The 22722-nt window shown below is 36.3% G+C and overlaps 1 protein-coding gene across 6 annotated transcripts in view; it reads right to left on the minus strand.

Moving 5' to 3' along the window:
* Positions 1–494: 494 nt before the first annotated feature.
* Positions 495–22722, minus strand: part of LOC134532714 (sodium channel protein para) — a 163247-nt gene continuing 141019 nt past the window's right edge. For all 6 annotated transcript variants that reach the window (XM_063369516.1, XM_063369534.1, XM_063369525.1 and 3 more), the window contains 4 exons: positions 20118–20388; positions 12702–13006; positions 7283–7486; positions 495–4866 (listed from right to left, as the gene is read on the minus strand). In XM_063369516.1, the coding sequence (XP_063225586.1) occupies positions 4276–4866; positions 7283–7486; positions 12702–13006; positions 20118–20388 (1371 nt within the window). In that variant the 3' untranslated portion in view covers positions 495–4275. The remainder of the gene's footprint in view (positions 4867–7282; positions 7487–12701; positions 13007–20117; positions 20389–22722) is intronic.

Genomic DNA, 22722 nt, shown 5'->3' on the forward strand with positions numbered 1-22722 from the left:
ATTCAATTTGGTTTTCCTTATCCATACTGCACAAAAATATAAAATATTCAACTTTATTAGCTAATTATGCAAAAAATGCACTATATAGCTATACACTATATAGCTATACACTATATACTTTTTTTAAATGTTTCAGTTTCCGCTGCTCAAAAAGTCAAAAGAATAAACTGTTTAACATTTAAAATACAAAACATTAAACTATTAAACAATGTTTAAAATTTAATATATAATAATGACTTGAAACGGGAATACATCCTTAACGAAGCAAATTTTAGAAAAACTGTTATAATATAATTAAATTAATTAAATATGAAAATATATTGTCAACGTGTACATCGTAAAACTAAAAAATTTGATGAGGAAATATAATTTACTTCTAGTATTGATAGCATAAATAGTAAACTTATACTTCATTCCTAGCAGAATGTAGCATAAAAATGGTCTTTACTAATTTTAAAGGACACTTTATAACACATAAGAACTTCTCATTTTCGTTTAAAAGTTTGTATTATAACCACTTTTACTTACAAATAACCAAATTTGTGCTATAACCAATAACTCATGTAATATTATTGACATAAGTAAAAAATTTACATTTTTTCTAACATTTTTCTGTGCCTGCAGAAATGTATTTTAATTTGAATACAATTTTTGATCCAAAATAATAAATAACAATATTTCTTCATTCTTAAATAAACTGTATTCATCCCATACTTTTTGATTGTAAATATTGTTTAGAAAATGTAAGCTTTTGAATGATGAATGGTTGAAAATTTCACAACTGCAACTATTATGAATGAACAATGCACTACCCAGGTTAGCGAACAAGAGCTCAAATTGGGTTACCATAGATGCAACAATTTACAAAGCTCCTAAACGAAGGTTAAAGCTTTTTTAAAAGTGACAATGATTCTTGCATATTTACCATTCCTGTTTTTTTTTATTTAAGAACCCGTGTACATTAGACAAGTAAAGTGAGGAAAGAGGATTTTTTTTTGATTATTAGAAAATAAGTGTAAAAAACTGTACTGTTCACCCCATTTTGAATCAAAAGAAATTATTTGGCTTTTAAACTGTACAATTTGTTAAAAAAATTTCTAAAGGATAATATTACAAACACCAATATAAAAAATAATCTTCACACGTTTTAAACATTGTCTCAGCAGCCAAAGGGTTTATTTAAAAACAAAAGTATAAAACGCTTCATAGCTTTTTAAAACACATATTTATAGAAGAATGTCACCAACAAAGTGTTTAGCGTCACTAATCTTCAAACAAAATAAGTGCTGAACGCTTCATTTACTACACACATTTCACGGTGCAAAGCATATGTTACTTTGAAACAGCTTCAACATTCGTAATTCTCTCAGTTAATAATTATATATATGCGTGATAAATATTTATATATCTATTATGTATGAACATGACAAAGTCGAAAAAAGACAGAGCTGCCGATACCTTAAAAGCACAAAGTGATTTGACTGATGAGTGCTTCGGTTTTTGTGAGTGAATTAATAAAAGCTTACAGATGATTCCACGCATACTGCAGCAATAGCTTTAGGATAAGAAAGTTTTTAGTTTTTTTTAATATCGTATTAATCTTTAGTATAATTAACATCATAACCTATTATTTTGTTATGCTTCCATTCGCTTATATTTATTTTCAACATGTTTTACACAAACGACTCCACAGAGTGTAATATTTAATTTATGTTTCACTCAGCTTGACCATTATCACAAGTTTTTGTTTCTGTCTTGCCTCTTAGCTATCACCAACGGTAACACAAAATAACAACTAAAATGTGTATTACCTAAAACAAAAACATTATCATTACACTGCAGTTGATGTGTCTTGCTAATAAATTAATCAAATTGGCCCTAAAAACACTTTCCTTAATTGAACATTAAAATTTCTCATTTTAGGGGAAGGAATAGTTCAATGAGAAATTTTTATGATCTGCAAGCAGTTATTCCACCAAAAAAATCAAGAAATGTCTTCGTTTATCCGCCTAAAAATACACAATACTGGTTATTGTCAACAATTCTTCATATTTGGGTTTTATGACTCAACTAACTTAGATGATTAATTAATACTGTTCCAAAAAGAAAAATATACTGGGCCTTTTAAAGTTACAAATTATGGCGACCTTTTACACTATTCCAGACATACAACCAAGACATGCTTTTGCGAAATGTTCTGTGTTAATTATTGCTGTTAAATGTGTACGATATTTCTAGAACCTTCACCTTCGTGAGTTTGATGGTGCCTGTCTGGCGCACTTATGACTTATAACACACAAATCTTAATCTACCGTAATTAAAATCAGCAACAAAGTGGAAGCGTTTGCATTACTGACAATTTTTTAAAGCTGGATTGCACGGATTTCAGTTGTAGTTTCCTCATAAATTAAGGAAACATGGTATCAAATTTTTGATCATTTCATAATACACGTGAAGAAATGCTTATCATTTATATTATAAATTACAGGAAACATTTACTTTCTGATGCACCATTCAAACGCCAAAATTAAACAAGTCGTGTTGCATTTATTACATCACTGCAAACTCATTTTTTTTCCTTCGAGAATCAAGAAAATATTCATAAACAAATATCGTTATCAAAAACCAATGTTTGATTAATTTTTCCAAAACAAAACATGGCTAAGATAAAAAGTTAATCCAAAAGATGGACTTAAAAAAATTGGACATATTTATCAAAAATTATACATGTTATAAACTAAACGTTTTCTGACCAATATACTTGTGTTGTGAATATGTGGTAGTTATTTCATATGGAAAAAGTAAAAATAAATGATACATCAAGTAAACGTAACAGTAGAGAAAGAAATAGTTCAAATTATAAAAAAGATGAATGTAGACAGAAGGATCACATCTATAGCTGGCAAAGAGTTGAATAAATATTTAGTATATATAAAACCACATGATAATTAACAACAGAGGGCTTATTTTTTAATCCGGTTTTCTTATTTTTTTTTAAACCACACAAAAAACATGCACACTTCGAGCACGGTCTACGGACTGCAATCACAATTTTAAAATCTAATTCTACTTCGTACAAGACAAGCTGTGACTATCGTCAAAGCATTACTTATCATTCTTAATATTTTGTGTGTATGTGTATCTCAACGATTACCTCAGCGAAAAAAAAATTATACGTAGACAACAACGAATTACAAAAATAAGTAACGTGATAGCGGTGTGAGTCCACTTACTCCTCTTAATCTAAGCTTAATCTTATTACTTCTCATTATGATACAAGGGAAATAAGTAGCACTGGCAAAAGATTCGGAACAAATCGGGCAATTTAAAATTTGTCCTTTTTACACGTCAAGTTCTTTTGCAAAAAACGAAGCACATTTTCAGACCAGTGTTCATAGAGAATGAACGTGTGCACGTGAAGTTCTCTCACACAATAGAAAAACGTAACAAGCATTTGCAGGCTATGCTGATTGCGTGGACATCTTCGTCCCTCCCCTCCTGAATGTATGCTCCCACCGTGGATTTGGACTTAAAAAGTTGATTTAAAAAATATATATTTATCACACGCAGATCTTAAGTAGGTAACAAGGAAACACAGCAGACTGAAATAAGCATATGAAGCTCAAGTTAAAATTATTAACCATTCCTTTTCTCTTATTCCAAGAAAATATCTTAGCCACAAATTAGAATGCTAGCGTAAGCCCAACAATTATCCTACTCCATTATTTTTTTTTCCTTGTTTGTTTTCTCGTTCTCTGGTCCGTGAAATTCCCCAAGCATTGAAATGTTTCCAGCACCCAAAAAAAAATTTTTCCGGGGAAATTTCTTAGCTTCGCGACCGGAAGAATTGGCGTCCTGGAGCCCGCGGAAAACGTGCGTTCACGTGACAGTTTGTTGCTAAACTGACGAGGGGGGGAAGAAGAACATCCCGGAGTCCAGGAGTGAATCCTTCGCGGTCCAGCGAGTCCCAGCCAGAGAGGAACGAGCGGTCTCCGTAAAGCAGTTCACCATCACACGCCCCTGGATATTGTCGTCGTCCGTAAACCTTTCGGTGTTTCGCTCGTTACTTTCCCTGGAGATTCGACGGGTTTTTGTGGTTTTTCGGGTGTTTTTTGATCGCGCGGGGCCGGCGCCCCGCGGGTAAAACGAGGAGTCTGAACGAAAAGAAAAAGGAAACGAAACAAGTCCCCGGGGGAAGATGTCGGCGGGCCGCATTGTGGCGCTTCAGTCGAAGCGCGCGGCGCGCGTGAACGGGAGGGGGGGACGCGGCCCGGCTCAGACGTCCGTCGACCTGGACGTGACGCTGGGCGACCGCGAGTGGATGACCACCCGGTGGCCGTTCTTCGTGACGAAGCCGTCGCTCTCCACGAGCACGGCGGTCTGGCGGCGGTCGCGCGCGTCCGCCTGCCCGTCCTCCGGACCTTCGTCGGAGCTCTCGCCGCCGAGGCGCTGCCTCTTGTGCTTGCGCCACGCGTTCTGGATGAGCCGCGCGCAGTACTCCTCCCGCTGCCGCCACAAGGTCGACGACACCGGCTCGTAGCCCACCTCGTCCGGCCGCGCCTGCACCTCGCCCAGCTCCGCCGTCTCCTCGATGGGGTTGCCCTTGCGCGCGAAGAAGTCCTTGGTCAGCGCGTCCAGGATGTCCACGCAGAACATCATGTCGCCCTTGCAGATCGGGATGTCCATGGACACGATCTTGTACTTGTTGGGCTTGTGGATCTGCAAGGGCGGCTCCAGCACGTCCAGGAAGTCGGACAGCTGGTCGTAGCGGATGTACTGCGTGCCGTCCGGGTCGAAGTTCTGCCAGATCTCGTAGTACATGTCGTAGTCGTCGTCGGTGAGGCCCTCCTGCACGTCCTCGGTGGCCTGCGGGCGAACAGAGTCGGTCCGTCCATGCTCGAGGGGTTGTTACGTGCGTTCGTCTTCTGGTCGCACCGAGAGAAAGGTTTGTTTGCCCCGACAAAATGTTTGTTTTTATATGGCGAAATAAATAAAATTTGTCAATTCAAACAAACATTTTGTAGTAGGAAAGATACTGATGACCCAACAAAATGATTTTGTCAACTCAAATGTATATTTTGTCAGGTGTAACAAATAAATTTTGTTACTAACCAAGTTTGATTAAGCTGATAAAATATTTTGTTACAGCAAGTAAATGTTTTGTTTCGCCACATATAAACAAATATTAGTTTTATTTAAACAATCCTTTTTCTCTGTGTGGAAGAGATAAAGATATAAGTACTATATAGACATGGAGAGACAGAGATATAGATATAGGTAAAGTTTGGTATAGAGGGATAGAGATAGCGAGGATATATATAGAGATGTAGATATAGATGTGAGATATAGATAGAAACATTGATACATAGAGAGATATATCATATATTTTACCATCAGGAGCAGGAATATCCTACTCTTACTAGAGGATTGGTGAATGATTGAACAAGGGAACGTATTGTCGACATCGAGTTTACCAGTGACTAGAAAGTGTGACGGCATGTGGATGTAGCAATGATGGAATTTTTAGGCTGGGGGGTAAATTGGTCTGCCACGTGAGAAAATTAATTCGGGTCGAACCACACAACCAGTAACCCAAACTCGGTCGTCTTTCTGGGGGGACGGGTGATCTGACCACTGAACCAGCGTGGCATCTGGAGGGATGGTAAACTGTCCATCTGCCGTCGTCAGTATCTGAGCCGTCTTCATCTTCCACCAGAAACCACGAGCAACCCTCCCATGAGAGATATACACATGCACCATTTGCTAGAGGTACTCTAGAGCAAGTCGAAACCAACGACCGCTCGACCATACATGAAGACGAAACGTTCAGATGATTAAGTTCAAATTTTTTTTTTTGATTTAGAACCGTAATTAATTGGCGAATAATTTTTTTCTCGGCTTAACGTTGAGTTCTGGGACATTCGGTATAAAAGTGGTAAATCCTCGCGAAGTGTAGCGTGTCGAACGGAAACCATGCTCTGGTGTCTCCTCAGGCACACAACGATTTTTCAGATCAATTGCCAGTTCCTTCATCCTCCTGGATGGTCAACAAGGGGAAATATTAATAATTTTATTTGCTATTATTATTCATGTCGAATATTTTATATCCCACTCAGTGTGAAGCGGAATTCGGTTTGCGAGGATTCTGGTTCGAATACTGGTGTACGTTTTACCAAGATGAATATTAAATTTACTTCATGTTCTATTATTTATTTTATTTTGTATGGCAACTCAATTTCCTTTAACTTTTTATTGTTTACTTTATCATAATTATGTTCACTCGCACGAATACTGTATAGTTTAAAAATAATTTGATACAATTTTTTGGACTTATGACATTGGAGTTTTGCAAGAAAACAAAATAAAAAATAAAACAAATGGCAAACATAAACCCACATAGAATAACCTTAAATGATCTGATGTCAAACATATGGACCCAACGATGAAATGAAACAGTTATTATGGACAAAAAAACGACGACAGCACAAACGAATAATTCCAAACTTTATACATCAGACAGCACAAAAATTACGTGGAATTAATTTAGTCCCGAGAAAAAATCAACAGCACAGATGAACACAGTGGCCTAACAACAACGGGACAGTTTCAACAAGAACGGTAAATGTATATCAGATAAGCAACAATCTGTCTGTCCATCTGTTCAACATCAGCTGGTTTAGGCTTTGCTCTCTAAGGTTTTATGTTTTAATTTTTTAAATTTTTTTAATTTTGCATTATTGAATTTTTTATCCATGACAAACAGTGCAAAACTGCAATGGTGTATGTCCAAAAAAACTGTATTAAACCAAAATTCCCCATTGCACGAATATTGAATAGCTTTGAAATAGTGTTTTAGAAAATATATATGGTTTAAAAAAAATGTGTGACCGACAAAAAATTCAAAACAAAAGATAGCGGAAGGAAAAGATTTGTGCAATGGGAGTGCATGACTTCAAGTAAGCTTTTGGACATACGCCATTGCTAAACAATGGCGTTTGTCCAAAAGCTTACATCAAGTCAAAAGTAAACCTTACAGAAATATACCTTAATTAGCAGTAACGAGAAGAAAGTGAAGCGAGCTACCTTAAAACGGGGTGGATAGGATCATAGGTGAGACCAAAAGTTTGTAACATTATATCTTGAAACACAATATAATAGAAACTGTGTATTGGATGTATCATTAGAACTGCCGGGTTATTCATCAGAAATATGATGTCACAATACTGCAGGACCGTATCCGCGGTACCGGAGGGTGACCATAGCCGGGGGGCAAAGGGCGCACCTGCGAGTAGTTCTCCAGGATGACGGCGATGTACATGTTGATGACGATGAGGAAGCTGATGACCAGGTAGGCGAGCAGGAAGGCGATGCCGATGGTGGCCGAGCCGCAGTTGCCCGAGTAGCCCAGCTCGTTGTTGGGCTTCTGGCAGTCCTCCTCGTTGATGATGCCGTCCAGCACGCCGTCCCAGCCCGCCGACGTCGACATCTGCGAGGGCAAGGTTGGAGGGTAGCTGATGTGGGAGGGTGGACTCTGACCAAACAGCTACCCGAAACTAATAAAAAAAATAGTGGGAGGGTGGAATCTGACTAAACAGCTACCCGAAACTAATAAAAATAATAGTGGGAGGGTGGAATCTGACTAAACAGCTACCCAAAACTAATAAAAAAAATAGTGGGAGGGTGGAATCTGACTAAACAGCTACCCAAAACTAATAAAAGATAGTGGGAGGGTGGAATCTGACTAAAACGCTACCCAAAACTAATAAAAAAATAGTGGGAGGGTGTAATCTGACTAAACAGCTACCCAAAACTAATAAAAAAATAGTGGGGGGTGGAATCTGACTAAACAGCTACCCAAAACTAATAAAAAAATAGTGGGAGGGTGGAATCTGACTAAACAGCTACCAGAAACTAATAAAAATAATAGTGGGAGGGTGGAATCTGACTAAACAGCTACCCAAAACTAATAAAAAAATAGTGGGAGGGTGGAATCTGACTAAAAAGCTACCCAAAACTAATAAAAGATAGTGGGAGGGTGGAATCTGACTAAACAGCTACCCAAAACTAATAAAAAAAATAGTGGGAGGGTGGAATCTGACTAAACAGCTACCCAAAACTAATAAAAAAAATAGTGGGAGGGTGGAATCTGACTAAACAGCTACCCGAAACTAATAAAAATAATAGTGGGCGGGTGGAATCTGACTAAACAGCTACCCAAAGCTAATAAAAAAAAATAGTGGGAGGGTGGAATATGACTAAACAGCTACCCAAAACTAATAAAAATAATAGTGGGAGGGTGGAATCTGACTAAACAGCTACCCAAAACTAATAAAAAATAATATTGCGTGGAGTCCCTTCGCGCGGAAGAAGTGAAACTTCGTAATGTGGAAATGAAAATAGGAAGGGGTAGAAATTGATATTTTAGTGAAATCATATTTTTTATTTAAGACAAACTTTATTAACATTGCTTACAATTCACAATTGATCGCGTCTTTTAATCATCATTTTTAAAAGTGGAGAAATATCCAAATCTATAACATTTACAATGGGATTATGATAACTGAAGTATAAGATACGCTGGCCTGTAACAGGTTTACTACGCGCATGCGTTCGAGTGCCACGCATTCACTCTCGCTCTGTCTCTTTCTATTCCCCCTCCCCAGGAGCGTTGAACGTTTAACGCAACATTGCTTTCATACATCCTCCATGGTAGCGTTAAACGTTTAACGAAACCTTGTTGGAAGTCGCATTAGAAGTTTCACTTCAAAAATGCCCTAAAAAGTCTCAAAATGTTTCATTTTCAAAGAAAACATTTCTCAAAACAATTTTTTTTTTTTTTTTACAAAATTAAAACATTCCACTAAGCTGTTTAAAATTCCACATACCAGCCACCACCACAAAAAGAAAGAACATCAAACTTGCTTGAAATTTCCACAAAGTGGCTTAAAAACCTCAAACGCAAGATGACCCTTACCTTCAAATTCCTCCAAAACTACTTAATATTCCCTAAAAAGCTGCACTGAGAAAAACCGTTGGTTCATTTGAAAAAAAAAATTGTTTTTGTACACGGCGAAACAAAGTTTTATTGATGTAAAAAGATATTATGTGGGGATTACATACTTGAATGATTCTGTACCTACACCTCACCAAATATGCTGTTTATACAATGATATCTTTCTGTTTGGTAAATAAGGTATTTCCTGCTAAAAAAAAAAAAAAAAAAAAAAAAAAAAAAGTTCTCCATTAAATCTTTTAAAAAAATTTTCACCATTTTCGAACAAACAATCTTTTGAGGTAAACAAATATTTTTCACGTGCTCTTTTAGGGAGCAGTGTTTGGACATTGATGTCAATCTGCATTGCACCGAGATCCTCAGCGATCTGGTTCAGACACTGGTTGTTTCGCACAGCATTTGCTGTCTCTACAGCATATCCCCTTTCCAAGGAGCAAGACTTCTGGAGATCATATATGGAATGTACAGAATTTGGAGATCGCATTATTTTTCTTTGTTTGCCGTACAGTGGATCCAGGTCCATCAAAAGTTAATGGCTTATTTTCCGAATAGTATAGAGAAATAAAAAATTAAACTATGTTGCAGATTCCCCCCCCCCCCCCCCGGATTAAGTTTAGGATAGTTCTATGCCAGTACTCATCCGAATACAAAAAAAAAAATCATCATCTTAGAGGCGATTCGCGTTTTCTATCTCATGACTTGAAATCAGAAGAAAGAACTTCAAAGCGAAAATGGGGCCATCTTGAAGTTAGAACATTCAGATGATTTGAGTTTTAAATGAATAAAATCAATCATGCTTTGTTTAGCCAGTTACAATGAAAGAAAATATTATGTAAAATTATTAAATAAATTTGTAGTCATGTAAAAGTCAAACAGTAACTATTGGCTCCAGCCTGTTAGCACCTGGAGAATATTACTGCACATAACTTCAAATACAGGGCGTCCATAAAAGAATGTTCCATTTTCATTGGTATATTATAACAGTTCAATTTAAGCTATTAACTAATAAATCATTCATCTAACTGAAGATAAATTAACCTAGTTTGTCTTACAAATGTTCAATATGTGCACGTTATCTATCGGCACGCATCCAAACTAAAGTCTAATTCTTCGCACACTTCGTTTAACAAGTCCGGAGTAATGGATAATTCTGTGTCTCAATTCTAGAAAATCGTAAGGTAGCTGCGGAACGAAGACATGATCTTTTGTAAAGCCTCAAAAGAAAAAAACGCATGGCAGCGTGGAGGCCAGCGAAAAATCTCTCTGTTGAATCGAACATTACGGCCACCATACGATCAAGAAAGTAAACTTCCCGCTCAAACACTTGAAGTGCAAAGTTACAACGTAAGCCATAGTCATCTGGCTTTAAAGCATGTAGCAATTGTGACCGGTATGGACACATGCGTAGACGTGTTCTTAAAACCCTCAACTCTTTGGCAACTGAATGTCAAGACTTTCTTTCCGAACAGATTTCTCAGGACTACGCAGGTCAGATGCTCTGACACGGTCAACATCCTGTACACACACTTTTGGTCGTCCCTTTCTTTACTCTTTACAAACACATCCGGTCGTTTCGAACCGCCTCTACCATCGGCGGATGTTTTTGCCACATGGTGTATCACAATTAAACTTTAAACGAAACGCGCGTTGAGATGGAATTAGCGATTCACTCGCTAGATAGCAGCTTTCATTATATATATTTTAATACATCTACATTGATTGTGAGAAGTAATGCAAAAACAAACCAGCTACATATTTTGTGGTGTAGCATGCCAGAAATTTTGCATCTCATAATCATTTATATAGAACATGCTTTTTTTTTTTCATTACAAAAACAGCATTAAATGTTTCAAGCACAGTTTAATTACTGATAAATTAATTAACATTAAAAAAACCTAACAGTTTGGATTTGGACCTTCCGTCCAAGTTTATTTTCATATTTATTTGTTAGTAGTTATGGGCCCATCAGAAGGAAAGCGTCACATGTCGTAGCAAACGTGGTTTCAGTTTCCACTGTAAGAGTTGCGCTTCTATATTTCCCTCGTTGTTCTATGCACATGTCGGAGCGTTGATGAAGCCCTCTCTGCATTGTGCTTTAACATCACATATCACACACACACCTTTATTTTGCCTTTTACAGTGTTCTAAAGAACACGAAGACCTTCACATTTTGCGAAGGCGGCGCTGCAAGCGAGAAAACAACAAAGCAGTACTCACGCATGCGCTTATCTAAAACTGTTTTTAGTTACTCTTTAACTGTGACCTTGAACCAAAACTCTACAAACTTTACAATTGAATCTATTAACGTTTATAACTGGGACACTCTGTTATTGACATACTTTGCATGCTGCAAGCTAGGGCTTAGTACTTCAATAAAAGTCAATGATGGCGGATGTCTGTCCACGGGGCCGATGAGAGTAGCCCAGGGAGACGGAGGCTCTCCCCATTACTTCATGTACAATTTTCAAACCTCCCAAAAAAAATTTAAAGACCGCACACGTTACCATGGCCATAACTGTAAATACGATCTGCGCGTGTGTGTCACACAACTTGTGAGGTTTCTATGAAATCTATTAGAAACAGACTTTTAATTATCGTACTTTTAATCTGGGAAAACTAACGAGTCAAAAAAATTTCAAAACTCAATTCTTCCCCCCCCCCCTCCTCCTCCTTGTGTAAGACCTGTGAAAATACTTATTATTTTTTATGCGAAGCAAAATTCAAATCTAATGTTTAAAATATTGGTGAAGTCGAATGTAATTGAGAGTATTTCTCTCGGTGAGGATGTATTACACTAATTTTAGAAAATATGGGATTCAAATAAAAAAATCGTTTAATGTATTTAATATTGGAACTTATTAGCGATTAAATATTTTGGCCCTGTAGTATGATTAAAAAATAATTATGCATAATATTAGTTTTAAACCATAATAAAAGCAAATTGAGTGCCTTCTTTTTATTTATTTTTTAACCAACTTTGTTCAAGCGAAATAAAAAATATTCAATAATATTTTCATGATCGAATCTCAGGCTTCATATATTTCCAAACTTTACAACAAACGCGAAGCTGCACGTCAGACGCGAAGATTTTCATCAGAACCGAAGCTTCAAATAAAACGATTAGCAAATATTTCGTGGCGAAGTCAAATAAGTATTGAAAAGAAGTAGTATAGGATAGGGCATCCGGGTCCAGGGTCCAGGGTGTGGTTCCTGTGGTGCCGACCGCCATCTTGGATTGTGACGTCACGGCGGCCATCTTGGGTGACCGTGACCTTGACCTTTGACCTTGACCCCGGCGGACATTTTGGATCCGCCATTTTTTTTTAATTCGAGTGCCCCAGAACATAAAAAAAATCTATATGGCGACCGTGACGAAAATTTCATCATGAGTGAGTGGGGCACTCGATTTGAAGATGGCGTGTCCAATATGGCGGATCCAAAATGGCCACCGCAGTCAAGGTCAAGGTCAAAGTCAAAAGTCAAGGTCATGGTCATCCAAGATGGCCGCCGTGACGTCACAATCCAAGATTGTGGTCGGCACCACAGGCACCACACCCTGGACCCTGTACCCGGATGCCCTATCCTATACTACTAAAATATCTTCGATTGATTCGCTTATTCGAAGCTTCGCACAGGCCTCCAGTCCGCACCGGAGCGCCATGACGTCACGGCAGCGAGATGCACCCACCTGGAAGAGCAGTATCATGGACTGGCCGAAGGTCTTGAAGTTGTACACGTCGTCCAGGCCGCTCTTGTCCTTGACGTTCATGAAGAAGCTCATCCCGAAGATGGCGAAGATGAACATGACGAGGAAGAGCAGCAGGCAGATGTTGAAGAGCGCCGGCAGCGACATGGCGAGCGCGAACAGCAGCGTGCGGATGCCCTTGGCGCCCTTCACCAGGCGCAGCACTCGCCCCACCTTGGCCACTCGCACCACCCTCAGCAGCGTCGGCGACACAAAGTACTTTTCGATAATGTCGCTGAGCACCAGACCTTTGGGGGGGAAGGGACACAGCGGGGTGTCCGCGCGCTCGCGACACTCAAACAACTCTCACACCTCCCTGCACTCAAGTCCTGAACACAGTCACACCCCCTCCCCGCGCGTGGAACCTCTGACTGCCTCGTGTTTGGAAGTAGTTTCAGGCCCGTCCGCTAGATAGCAGCTTTCATAATACACATTTCAATACGTCTACATTGATCGTGAGAAGCAATGCAAAAAAACAAACCAGCTAACATATTTTGTGGTGTGGCATGCCAGAAAATTTTTGCATCTCATAATCATTTATATAGAACATGCTTTCTTTCTTCATTACAAAAACAGCATTAAGTGTTTCTCGCACAGTTTAATTACTATGAAATTAATTATCATTAAAAAAACTAACAGTTTGGATTTGGACCTTCCGTCCAAGTTTTTTTTTTTTTCATTTTTTTTGTTAGTAGTTGTGGGCCCATCAGAAGGAAAGCGTCACGTGTCGCGGAAAAACATGGTCTCAGTTTCCACTGTAAAAGTTGCGCTTCTATATTTCCCTCCTTGTTCATGCACATGACTGACAATTCCAAAAAATATATATATATATATATCGGAGCGTTGATAAAGCCCTCTCTGCGTTGTGCTTTAACATCACATATCATCCTCCCCCCTTTTTTTTTTACCTTTTACAGTGTTCTAAAGAACAAGAATACCTTGACTCATGTTTAGTGGACCTACCGCGTTTTCGCTCAGCCTCATTTAAAAAAGCTATCCGACGCTACTCATAGACGAGCACGTGAAACGCCACCACTTGTGAGTCCAGACGTGTGTCAAGCTTATGTTCAGAAACTAGCGTCATCTTATCCAGTGTCTATTGGGATCAGTCCCTCAAACTTGACCATTTCCCGTCTCTACCCCCCTGCCCCTACCACGGGTCTGTTTCCGTACGATACCCTTACTCCTATTAGAAGAGTTATTTTCAAATAGCTGGTTTTTGTTATTTTTACAATACACTTTGCACCTTTTTTTCTTTTTAAACTGTGGGAAAATTCAGATATTAGTTAAGTCTAGAATTTAAATGAAATTGAATGTTTACAATAGCGTATTTTATATTATTGCTACGCTAGGTTAAACATGTTCTACTCAATATACGAAATTTAAAATTAATTTATTTACATTTTTAATGTTCCTCGAAAACTTATATTTAATGTTCGGGAAATGTTTACCACGACATCAGCTGTAATGAGATTTTTTTTTATCCTAACTGTAGCTACAATTTAAACAGGTATCGTACGTTAGAACTATATAAAACTAGAAAATAAAGTAATTTGAAGTTGAATATTCTTAAGGGAACCACACTATGCGTTTGAGTTCAAGAAACTTCATAATTTTTAACACTTGTTTTATTAATAAAAAAATATTCATAAAAATATTTATATCTTACTAGTTTTTCCTTATTTACACTCTAAATTGTGGATTCATATGATGACAAAGAAGCTATTCCTTGGAATAATTTTCATCCTAACTAGTCAGCCTGACTGGTTTATTTTCGAAATTACATTATTTAGAAGAGTTTAATTCTTACAGCTGTATTAAATGTGAATGTATGAGTATAACTTTAAATGTTTTACCATTTAAGTGATATTCAAAATAGTAACGATGTATTAATATTGCTTCAACTTATACGTAGCAATGAGCAAGCGTTCAGTGTCAAAACCCCAGGAGCAATTTTTTTTAATATTTGGAAGTAAATATATCATGGATTAATTCATTGCCAAGATAAAGTATATTTTTATCGTATTGGTTTGGCTTACTGTGCACAATATACAGAACTTTTATAAATATTTCATGCTTCAAAAGACAAAATAATCAAACAGGCCTAACTAATTATTGATATGCAATCTGACAACATGTATAGTAGACCTATATATGTTAACCATCTTGCTTGGTACTTTAATCAAGTACGTGTTTGATTTTAATTGTCACTAATATTTGATACCATGCATTACCAAAATTCAAACTGTAATAGCTATTAAATTTATTTGTCTGGTATTTAGTTCTATAACTTGCACCTACAAGTTTATATTAATAACACTAATTAATACCGAATATATGGGAGAGTGTTCTAAAAACGTTACTACACATGCAAAAATGTTTAGGTGTGAACATTATTACATTTTTGCTATTGTGTTCAAAAATACAATTCATAGCATATTTTCATGAATGTTCTAGTATTAAATAATTAATTTCTCGATTTTCTTATGCAAACCAGGTGTAAATGTGTTCATGCTGGACGATAAAATCCAAGTATCATAATCATCTTGTAGCGTCAAATGATCAGAATATAAAAAAACTTTTACGACACTATAATGTTAAACAACTAACATTAAACATTGCTTAAATACCTATAGTCATTGGTACTGAAAATTTACTGCATTCAATAACTTTTTGAAACTCTTTTTGATATAATAACTTGTATAACTTTTAACTCTATTTGTAATTTTTTAAAGAATAAAATAAAGGAAAACATCCGGCGGATGCACTTCATTTAGTATTTATTATTCTGATCATTGCGTTACAGAAATCACTTATTAGTGAAAATAATATTTAAAGAAAAACTATATACTTGATTTACTTTCTACACAAATGGCATTTAGATTCAACACATTGCCATAAAGACTTAAAATTAATATTTTATATTAATTATTACCATAAGTCAACATATTGGTAATATTATTGCAATTTATCACCAAGGTCTCCAGTAGTATATAATACTTCCTTCTGGCGCTGGTGAGGGTGCTAAGATTAAAGATTGTGTCCACCATCTTGGATTGTGACGTCACTGTGGCCATCTTGGATGACTTTGACATTTACCTTTATGACCTTGACTTGATATTTACATTCCACCTCAGTCGCCATCTTGGATTCCGCCATCTTGTCATCAAGCATCCCAATCACCATACGTTGTAATTTTCGTTACTGTCGCCATCTTCAATTTTAATAAAATGTCCGCCATCTTGGTTCTGATGTCCCAACCACGTTTTTTATATTCTGACATCATGTCCATCATGTGGTTTTCGTCTGCTCAGGGCCGCCATCTTAGATGATAACACGGCTGACATTATGTTTTTTTTTTCTGTTCTGCTGGAAGCCACCACCTTGGATCATGTCAAATTGGTTCTTGGTGTTTGTTCCTAGATAGCGCCAGCATCACTCTGTCTCATGCACATAAGGTCGTTGTTCCATTATCTACCAGAGCTTTTATGGACTTATTGACATATTAAATTAATTTTTTATGCAAAAACATTGCAAGCGCTGAGATTCAAATCACGATATCTCTGAACTCTGGGTTGTAAAACATACGCCTTTAACCACACGGCGATTTATTTTTTAATTTTTAAAAATGTTTGGCTGGTCAGTGATTTTCATGACAAGCCAGACAAACACACCCCCCCCCCCCCCCCAACCCCAAGATGGCGGACATATTATTACAATTCAAGATGGCGACAGTAAAGAAACGTGCAATGTTTGGAGATTGGTACGTTCGATGACAAGATGGCGGAATCAAAAATGGACTGAGGTCGAAGTTCAAAGTCAAGGTCAAGGTCAAAGGTTATGGTTAAGTTTTAAGTTCAAGGTCATCTAAGATAGCTACCGTGACGTCACAATCCCATATGGTGGACACTATCCTTAATCCTTGCACCGGCACCAGCGCCAGAAGGAACTATTATATACTAATGTCTCCTAATATTTTTTACGATAAGATTCATTTTCTTTAGCATATCTTGTCTTCTTTGGTTATACCCTACTTATTTGCACTAAATAATGGTATTATAAGGCTTCAAAGCATTCGTAAAAGTATTACTTTTTTTTCGACCAAAAAATAAACTTTTGTGAGATAACAGACACATCTATAGGGGAAATTATACATAAACAGAAACATGTTTACTTCAATCACTTACTATAGAACACTTATTCTATATCTTGTTTAATGATTTCGTAAAAGTGGCTTTGAAACATTCTCCAAATGCTGGTTTGTGAGATTTTGCTTGTAAAGATTTAGCTGAATGTGATTGAGCTAAAGAACTTTTTTTATAACTGTTCCTACGGTCAAACCTTGAACTATCATTTAAGGACGACACATTTACTGCAGAAATAAAAATGTCAACTTTTATTCTCTTAATATTGGGAGGTAAGTTATGAAATACCTTTTTACGCTGCTTTTTTAACTGGAGAAATCAAGCTGAGTCATTTGAGTCTATGTTTTTAATAATCATCTTTCAAAATGTTTTGCTAGAGTTTAATTACTGCTTGTATTTACAAAAATACATGATAAAAATCTATAACAAATAATTTATAACGATACGCAATTTTGAATAGAATTATAGCGTGTAACTTAGTTCAGTTAAATTTAAGAACCTTATGACTACACCTTGTGATAAATTGCATAGCATTCACCAATCTTACAAAAGTATAATTGACGCAAACAACAAAGTAACACATAAACTGATACAGTTAGTTCGAATAAACTATTTATTCACTAAAACTTGTGTATTAATTTTGAATAAAATTATCATATGTCTTCTGAGTGAAGTTAGGTTAAATTGTACCGAAATAGGAGTAATTTAGGAAGTAAAGTGCGTAAAATAATAAAGATAAATTATAAACGATAATGTATTTTCATAATTTCACGTAAATGTTCATCCATCAATATTTCACATGAATGTTTTATAAAGAAATTTCTAACTAAACTATAGTAAAATTGCTTACATTTTGTGGAGAAATTATGAGAGAGAATAGTTAACAATGTTATTTTAGATATTTGCATATTATATATAAGTATAAAACTTTCTAGAAGATAACACCTTAATGGCAATGACTGTGAAATCCTGCTAACTAATTGTTTATGTGTACTTGTCTGTTTGTACAACTATGAAGTTTTACACAATCATAAATTTCCTAAGCAAGCAGTTATCATAATACTGAAAGTGATAAAAGTATACATGAAATTTATGGGTCATTTTGACATATAGTTTACACTAGAATCATAACAATAAATTATAAACTAACGTTTCATCAGCAATTAAAAATATTTTTTTAAGTGCGATTCAAAACTATTGAATAGTTCACAAAACCTTTATATCACTTTCAGTAAAACAACAACGAGAAATAGTTTATGCATTGCTGTAAGGTAAAAAAAATTGGTGGCGTTGTATGCTCTACTAGTGAACTACTGTTGCTTTGAAAAAATTAACTGTTGTATTTAACTAAAGAAAATCATTATAAGTAACTGTAAGCAAGCAAACATTTTATATTCTTTATGCATGGTCAGTTTAGATTCTCAAAGCCACAGAACGTACAACAGAAATAATAATGAATCAGAAAGAAAGTGGTATAAAATGCTTTCTGAGTTAAATAAAGTTAATAATGCTTAGTTCAGAGTCCCTCGAGTTTTCCCACACTTTTTCAGTATTATTTCGTTTTGTTGATTATTTGGTTGAGACCATCTGTCACACAAGTAGCTATCGTTGATTGGCTTATCTTTATTTTCCGACAAGTAAAAGCTATCGTATTGAAACGATTATTTTTATTAGTTATTAATTTTTTTGGAGATATGGTTTTAAATGCTTATAAACATATTATTTGCACAGTTTGGGTATTAACTGTTACAGAAAGCGATACAATTTAATGAACTCCTTTCGTTAAACGGTGTAACTATTAAAATAAAAAATTTAAAAATAACTACATTTTGGGTTAAACATTGTTTAAGCCAGAAAAAAGTTACAGTTTAAATCATAATGACAATTTATTTTATAATTAAATTTGGACAGTCAGAAGTATTCCTTTTTGAGGCAAAAATATATGTTTGGGAATAACGCTTTGTTATAATATTGGAGAATTAATTTTTACTATGCCCATTTTTAACAGTGAAGATGTCAAGATTATGCTTTCAAAATATATGCAAATAATTTTTTTCTAATTTTCTGTTTTTACCATTGGCACATAATTGAGATAAATCCTGACTGAAAATGCATTTTTATACACTTTGACTCATTCATATTATCTGTTGATTATGTTTATGTCTACAAGTAATATCAAAATGTAAAATCTATATTATACATAAAGATATATAATATATCATTGGGATGCAGGTAACAAGGTGCAGGGTGCAGGATGCAATATGCAACTATTTGAAAAAATAACTCAACTAGTACAGACCTTTGTTCCGCGAAAATTCGATTCAAACGGTAGATTTTTCTCACCATTTCACTATCGAGTAACTATTTTTATTTGTTGGTGAGACTTTTTTATGAACATTCATTTTTCTATATTTTATAAACATAATTGGTTTGTGATTTTTCAATTTTATTTTATTTATTGCGTCATGAATTGCTATCAAACCATTTGAAACCAAAATAACACTTCTAGGTAAGCCCTAATGATGAAATTAAATGAAGGCAGGCTGTATTTTTTAATAAAAGTATTTTTAAGTTAGTTGACCTAGTGCATATTTATTTTATTTTGATTATTTAATTACCAAATTAAATCTAACAGCCGTAAATTGTTACCGAGGCATATTTAATTCAACAAGACTGTCAATCGGAATGTATTATAAACACAAAAAAAAATTTATGTTTTACTCGCTTCTTATCAAATAAATTTAATCAATTTATTTCAGCAATCGCTTCGCTGGTAATCTGTAGTAATGCTTGAATACTGAGATGAAACGCATTTTCGCGATAAGTAAAGCGTGTATGCTTAAAACGAATCTACAGTTAGTTATAATTTTTATCCTAATTTGATCGCGAACAGTATCTCAGTCATTTAAAACGTATTATTTGCTTTAAAAAAAATTACAAAAATTATTTAAACGTGATATCGGAATCCTAACGTGGATTATTTTCAAGCCTGTAAAATGGTTTTTGGCCAGGAAATTGACAGTTTAGAGTACTACAGCTTACGTAATACAGCCGTAACATAAAGTGATTATGTAGGAGTCATTCAAGTCATCGTGAGCAAGTTCCACTAGGGATTATATGGTAAATAAATGGAACCAACAACATGATAGGTTCAGGACCAGGAGCAGAAAGGATCACTTCCATTCATTTAATATGAATCTTTAGAGGAACTTACCCAATATGGACAGGATGACAACTACGAAATCAAACAAGTTCCACGGCTCCTTGAAGTAGTGGTATCGCAGGGCGAAGATCTTCATGAGACACTCGGAGCTGAAGATCACGATGAAGATCATGTTGAGGTAGTCGAGCACATTGCTGAAGGCCTCCGACTGCTGGTAGTGGTCCAGGGTCATCGTCAGCATGTTCAGGCCGATGAACAGCATGATGATCATGTCGAACTTCTTGTCCGTCACGATCTCGAAAACGATGGCTTGCGGCCTCCACTGCGAAACAGCGAAGTGGCGTCACGTCACTGCAGGTGCGGGGATACGCTAGAGGCCTATCCGGACTCTCGTGAGACTGGTGAGTGGTAACCACCTCGTAGCTCAGGAACTAAGGTACCCAGGGGCTTTCAATAGTTCAGGAACTAAGGTACCCAGGGCCTTGCAATAGTTCAGGAACTAAGGCACCAAGAGCCTTGCAATAGTTCAGGAACTAAGGTCCCCAGTGCCTTGCAATAGTTCAGGAACTAAGATACCCAGAGCCTTGCAATATTTAAGGAAATAAGGTACCCAAGGCCTTGCTATATTTCAGAAAATAAGGTACCCAGGGTCTATTATAAGTTCAAGAACCAGGGTCTTGCAATATTTAAGGAACTAAGGTATCCAGGGCCTTGCAATATTTCAGGAACTAAGGTATCCAGGGCCTTGCAATATTTCAGGAACTAAGGTACCCAGGCCTTGCAATAGTTCAGAAACTAAGGTACCCAGGGTCTAGCATAAGTTCAAGAACCAGGGACTTGCAATATTTCAGTAACTAAGGTATCCAGTGCCTTGCAATAGCTCAGGAACTAAGGTACCCAGGGACTTGCAATAGTTCAGGACCTAAGATACCCATTACCTTGCATTCCAGAAAGCCCTGGGCGTTCAAATCCTGGTACAATTATTTTGATTTCAGTTTCACAAGTTTTCCCAAAATAGCACTAAGGAAACGTCGGAATGGTTCTTTACCAGATATCATGGCCGATTTCTTTCCCAGGTTCCTGGATAGTATTGATCTTACTGACGTCGAGACCGCAGAAACTCATTTAAAAGAAAAAAAATTACATGTACTTAATATAGTACTGATATAAATTAATTTTTAATTTTTTTTCAGCAGATACACCCGTGCTTCACTATGTAGCCTACGTCTACAGACATAACACTCTTGCATTGCTCATGATACATGCCCCTCCTCGTGGGTACGCCATTGCCACGTCTAGAACTAAAAAAAAATAAACTGTATCAAATTTTGAAAATAAAAAAAATCGTTTGAACAAGTTTAAACTGAAAGAAATGCAATCCAAACACACCACCTTGGTTTCCAAAAATTTTAAATGCCTTCAAATACGCCTTTATTTTACCAACAATATTGTGTTGGTTTAATGGCAAAAGTTATTACAGTAATAATGAACAAGTTTTGAAATTGAGTAAAGCGTAAAGGATGAAAAAGCCTTTGCCAGTAAATGAAAGCAGCATCGATAATGGAATAGTCATTGTCATGGAGTTTATCTGAAAAATGAAGCAGAATAAAAGAACTATTATTAGAAATCTTAAACAAAATTTGAACAAATCTCTTTGAGATGCAAATACCTTAAACATGGAGAATATATTTACCAAATTTCGCGGCTCTGTGCTTCCCCGTCCCCGCACTACGAGAACTACAAACACACAAACTCTCTCCGTCTTATTAATATGAATATTTGTGTTTTACGTCTCTTTGACAGTGAGTTATTTCGTATGGTTAAACTCAACAAAATAATTTTAAGAAACTGAGGTAGAAATAAATCTGCCATGTCCTGACAGTAAAGAATCACTTTAGCATTTTCCTGCGAGTGATACATACAGGGGAAAACATGGGAAATCGAATCCAGGATGGCCAAAACTGGATTAGAACTTGGTTCCTCTGGAATTCAAGTCACGTGTCTTACCGTTTCACCACCACCTTACTCCTCGGTAGTAAATGTGGCCTGCCGGCCACCGTTTTGTCATAAACATTTCAGTGGGACTTCACGTGTCATCCTAGTCACCTGAGTTGAGTTACATTTCAAAGCATAGGTAGGCCATATAAGCACAGGAGCCTTATTGTGCGACATTTTGGATGTGTTCTCTACTTCACCAGTTGCCCAATGAGGTTCTCTGTGGTCTTCTTGCTTCAACATACCTTGGTTTTGGTAAAGTATGCTTACTGAGAGCCTACAGCTTGTTTATCAATCAAGGGCCACTTTCCAAACATGAAACTACACACAACTTAATAGGAAATTACTAACCTAAAGATGGTAGCTGTAATGTCAACCAAAACATCAGAGGTATGTAGGTACTTCAATTTTGACGCGGCTAAATTCCACAAGCATAGGAAATTTCAACAAGTTTGCAGACTTCGACGATACTCGTTGGATGCTGTAGAAAATAACTCTTTTAGAATAATCAACTACAATACTGTGAATATCCCTATACAAGGTACAGTTTTCAGCTAAGAGACGTATTTCTTTGTCTGATACCATATTATAGGTACAGATTAATTATTGTTTTTTTATTATTTTTAGTTTACAGTTATAATGGGTTTAAAATTTGCACATT

This window comes from Bacillus rossius, chromosome 1, assembly GCF_032445375.1.
Source record: "Bacillus rossius redtenbacheri isolate Brsri chromosome 1, Brsri_v3, whole genome shotgun sequence".
Classification (NCBI taxonomy): Eukaryota; Metazoa; Arthropoda; class Insecta; order Phasmatodea; family Bacillidae; genus Bacillus; species Bacillus rossius.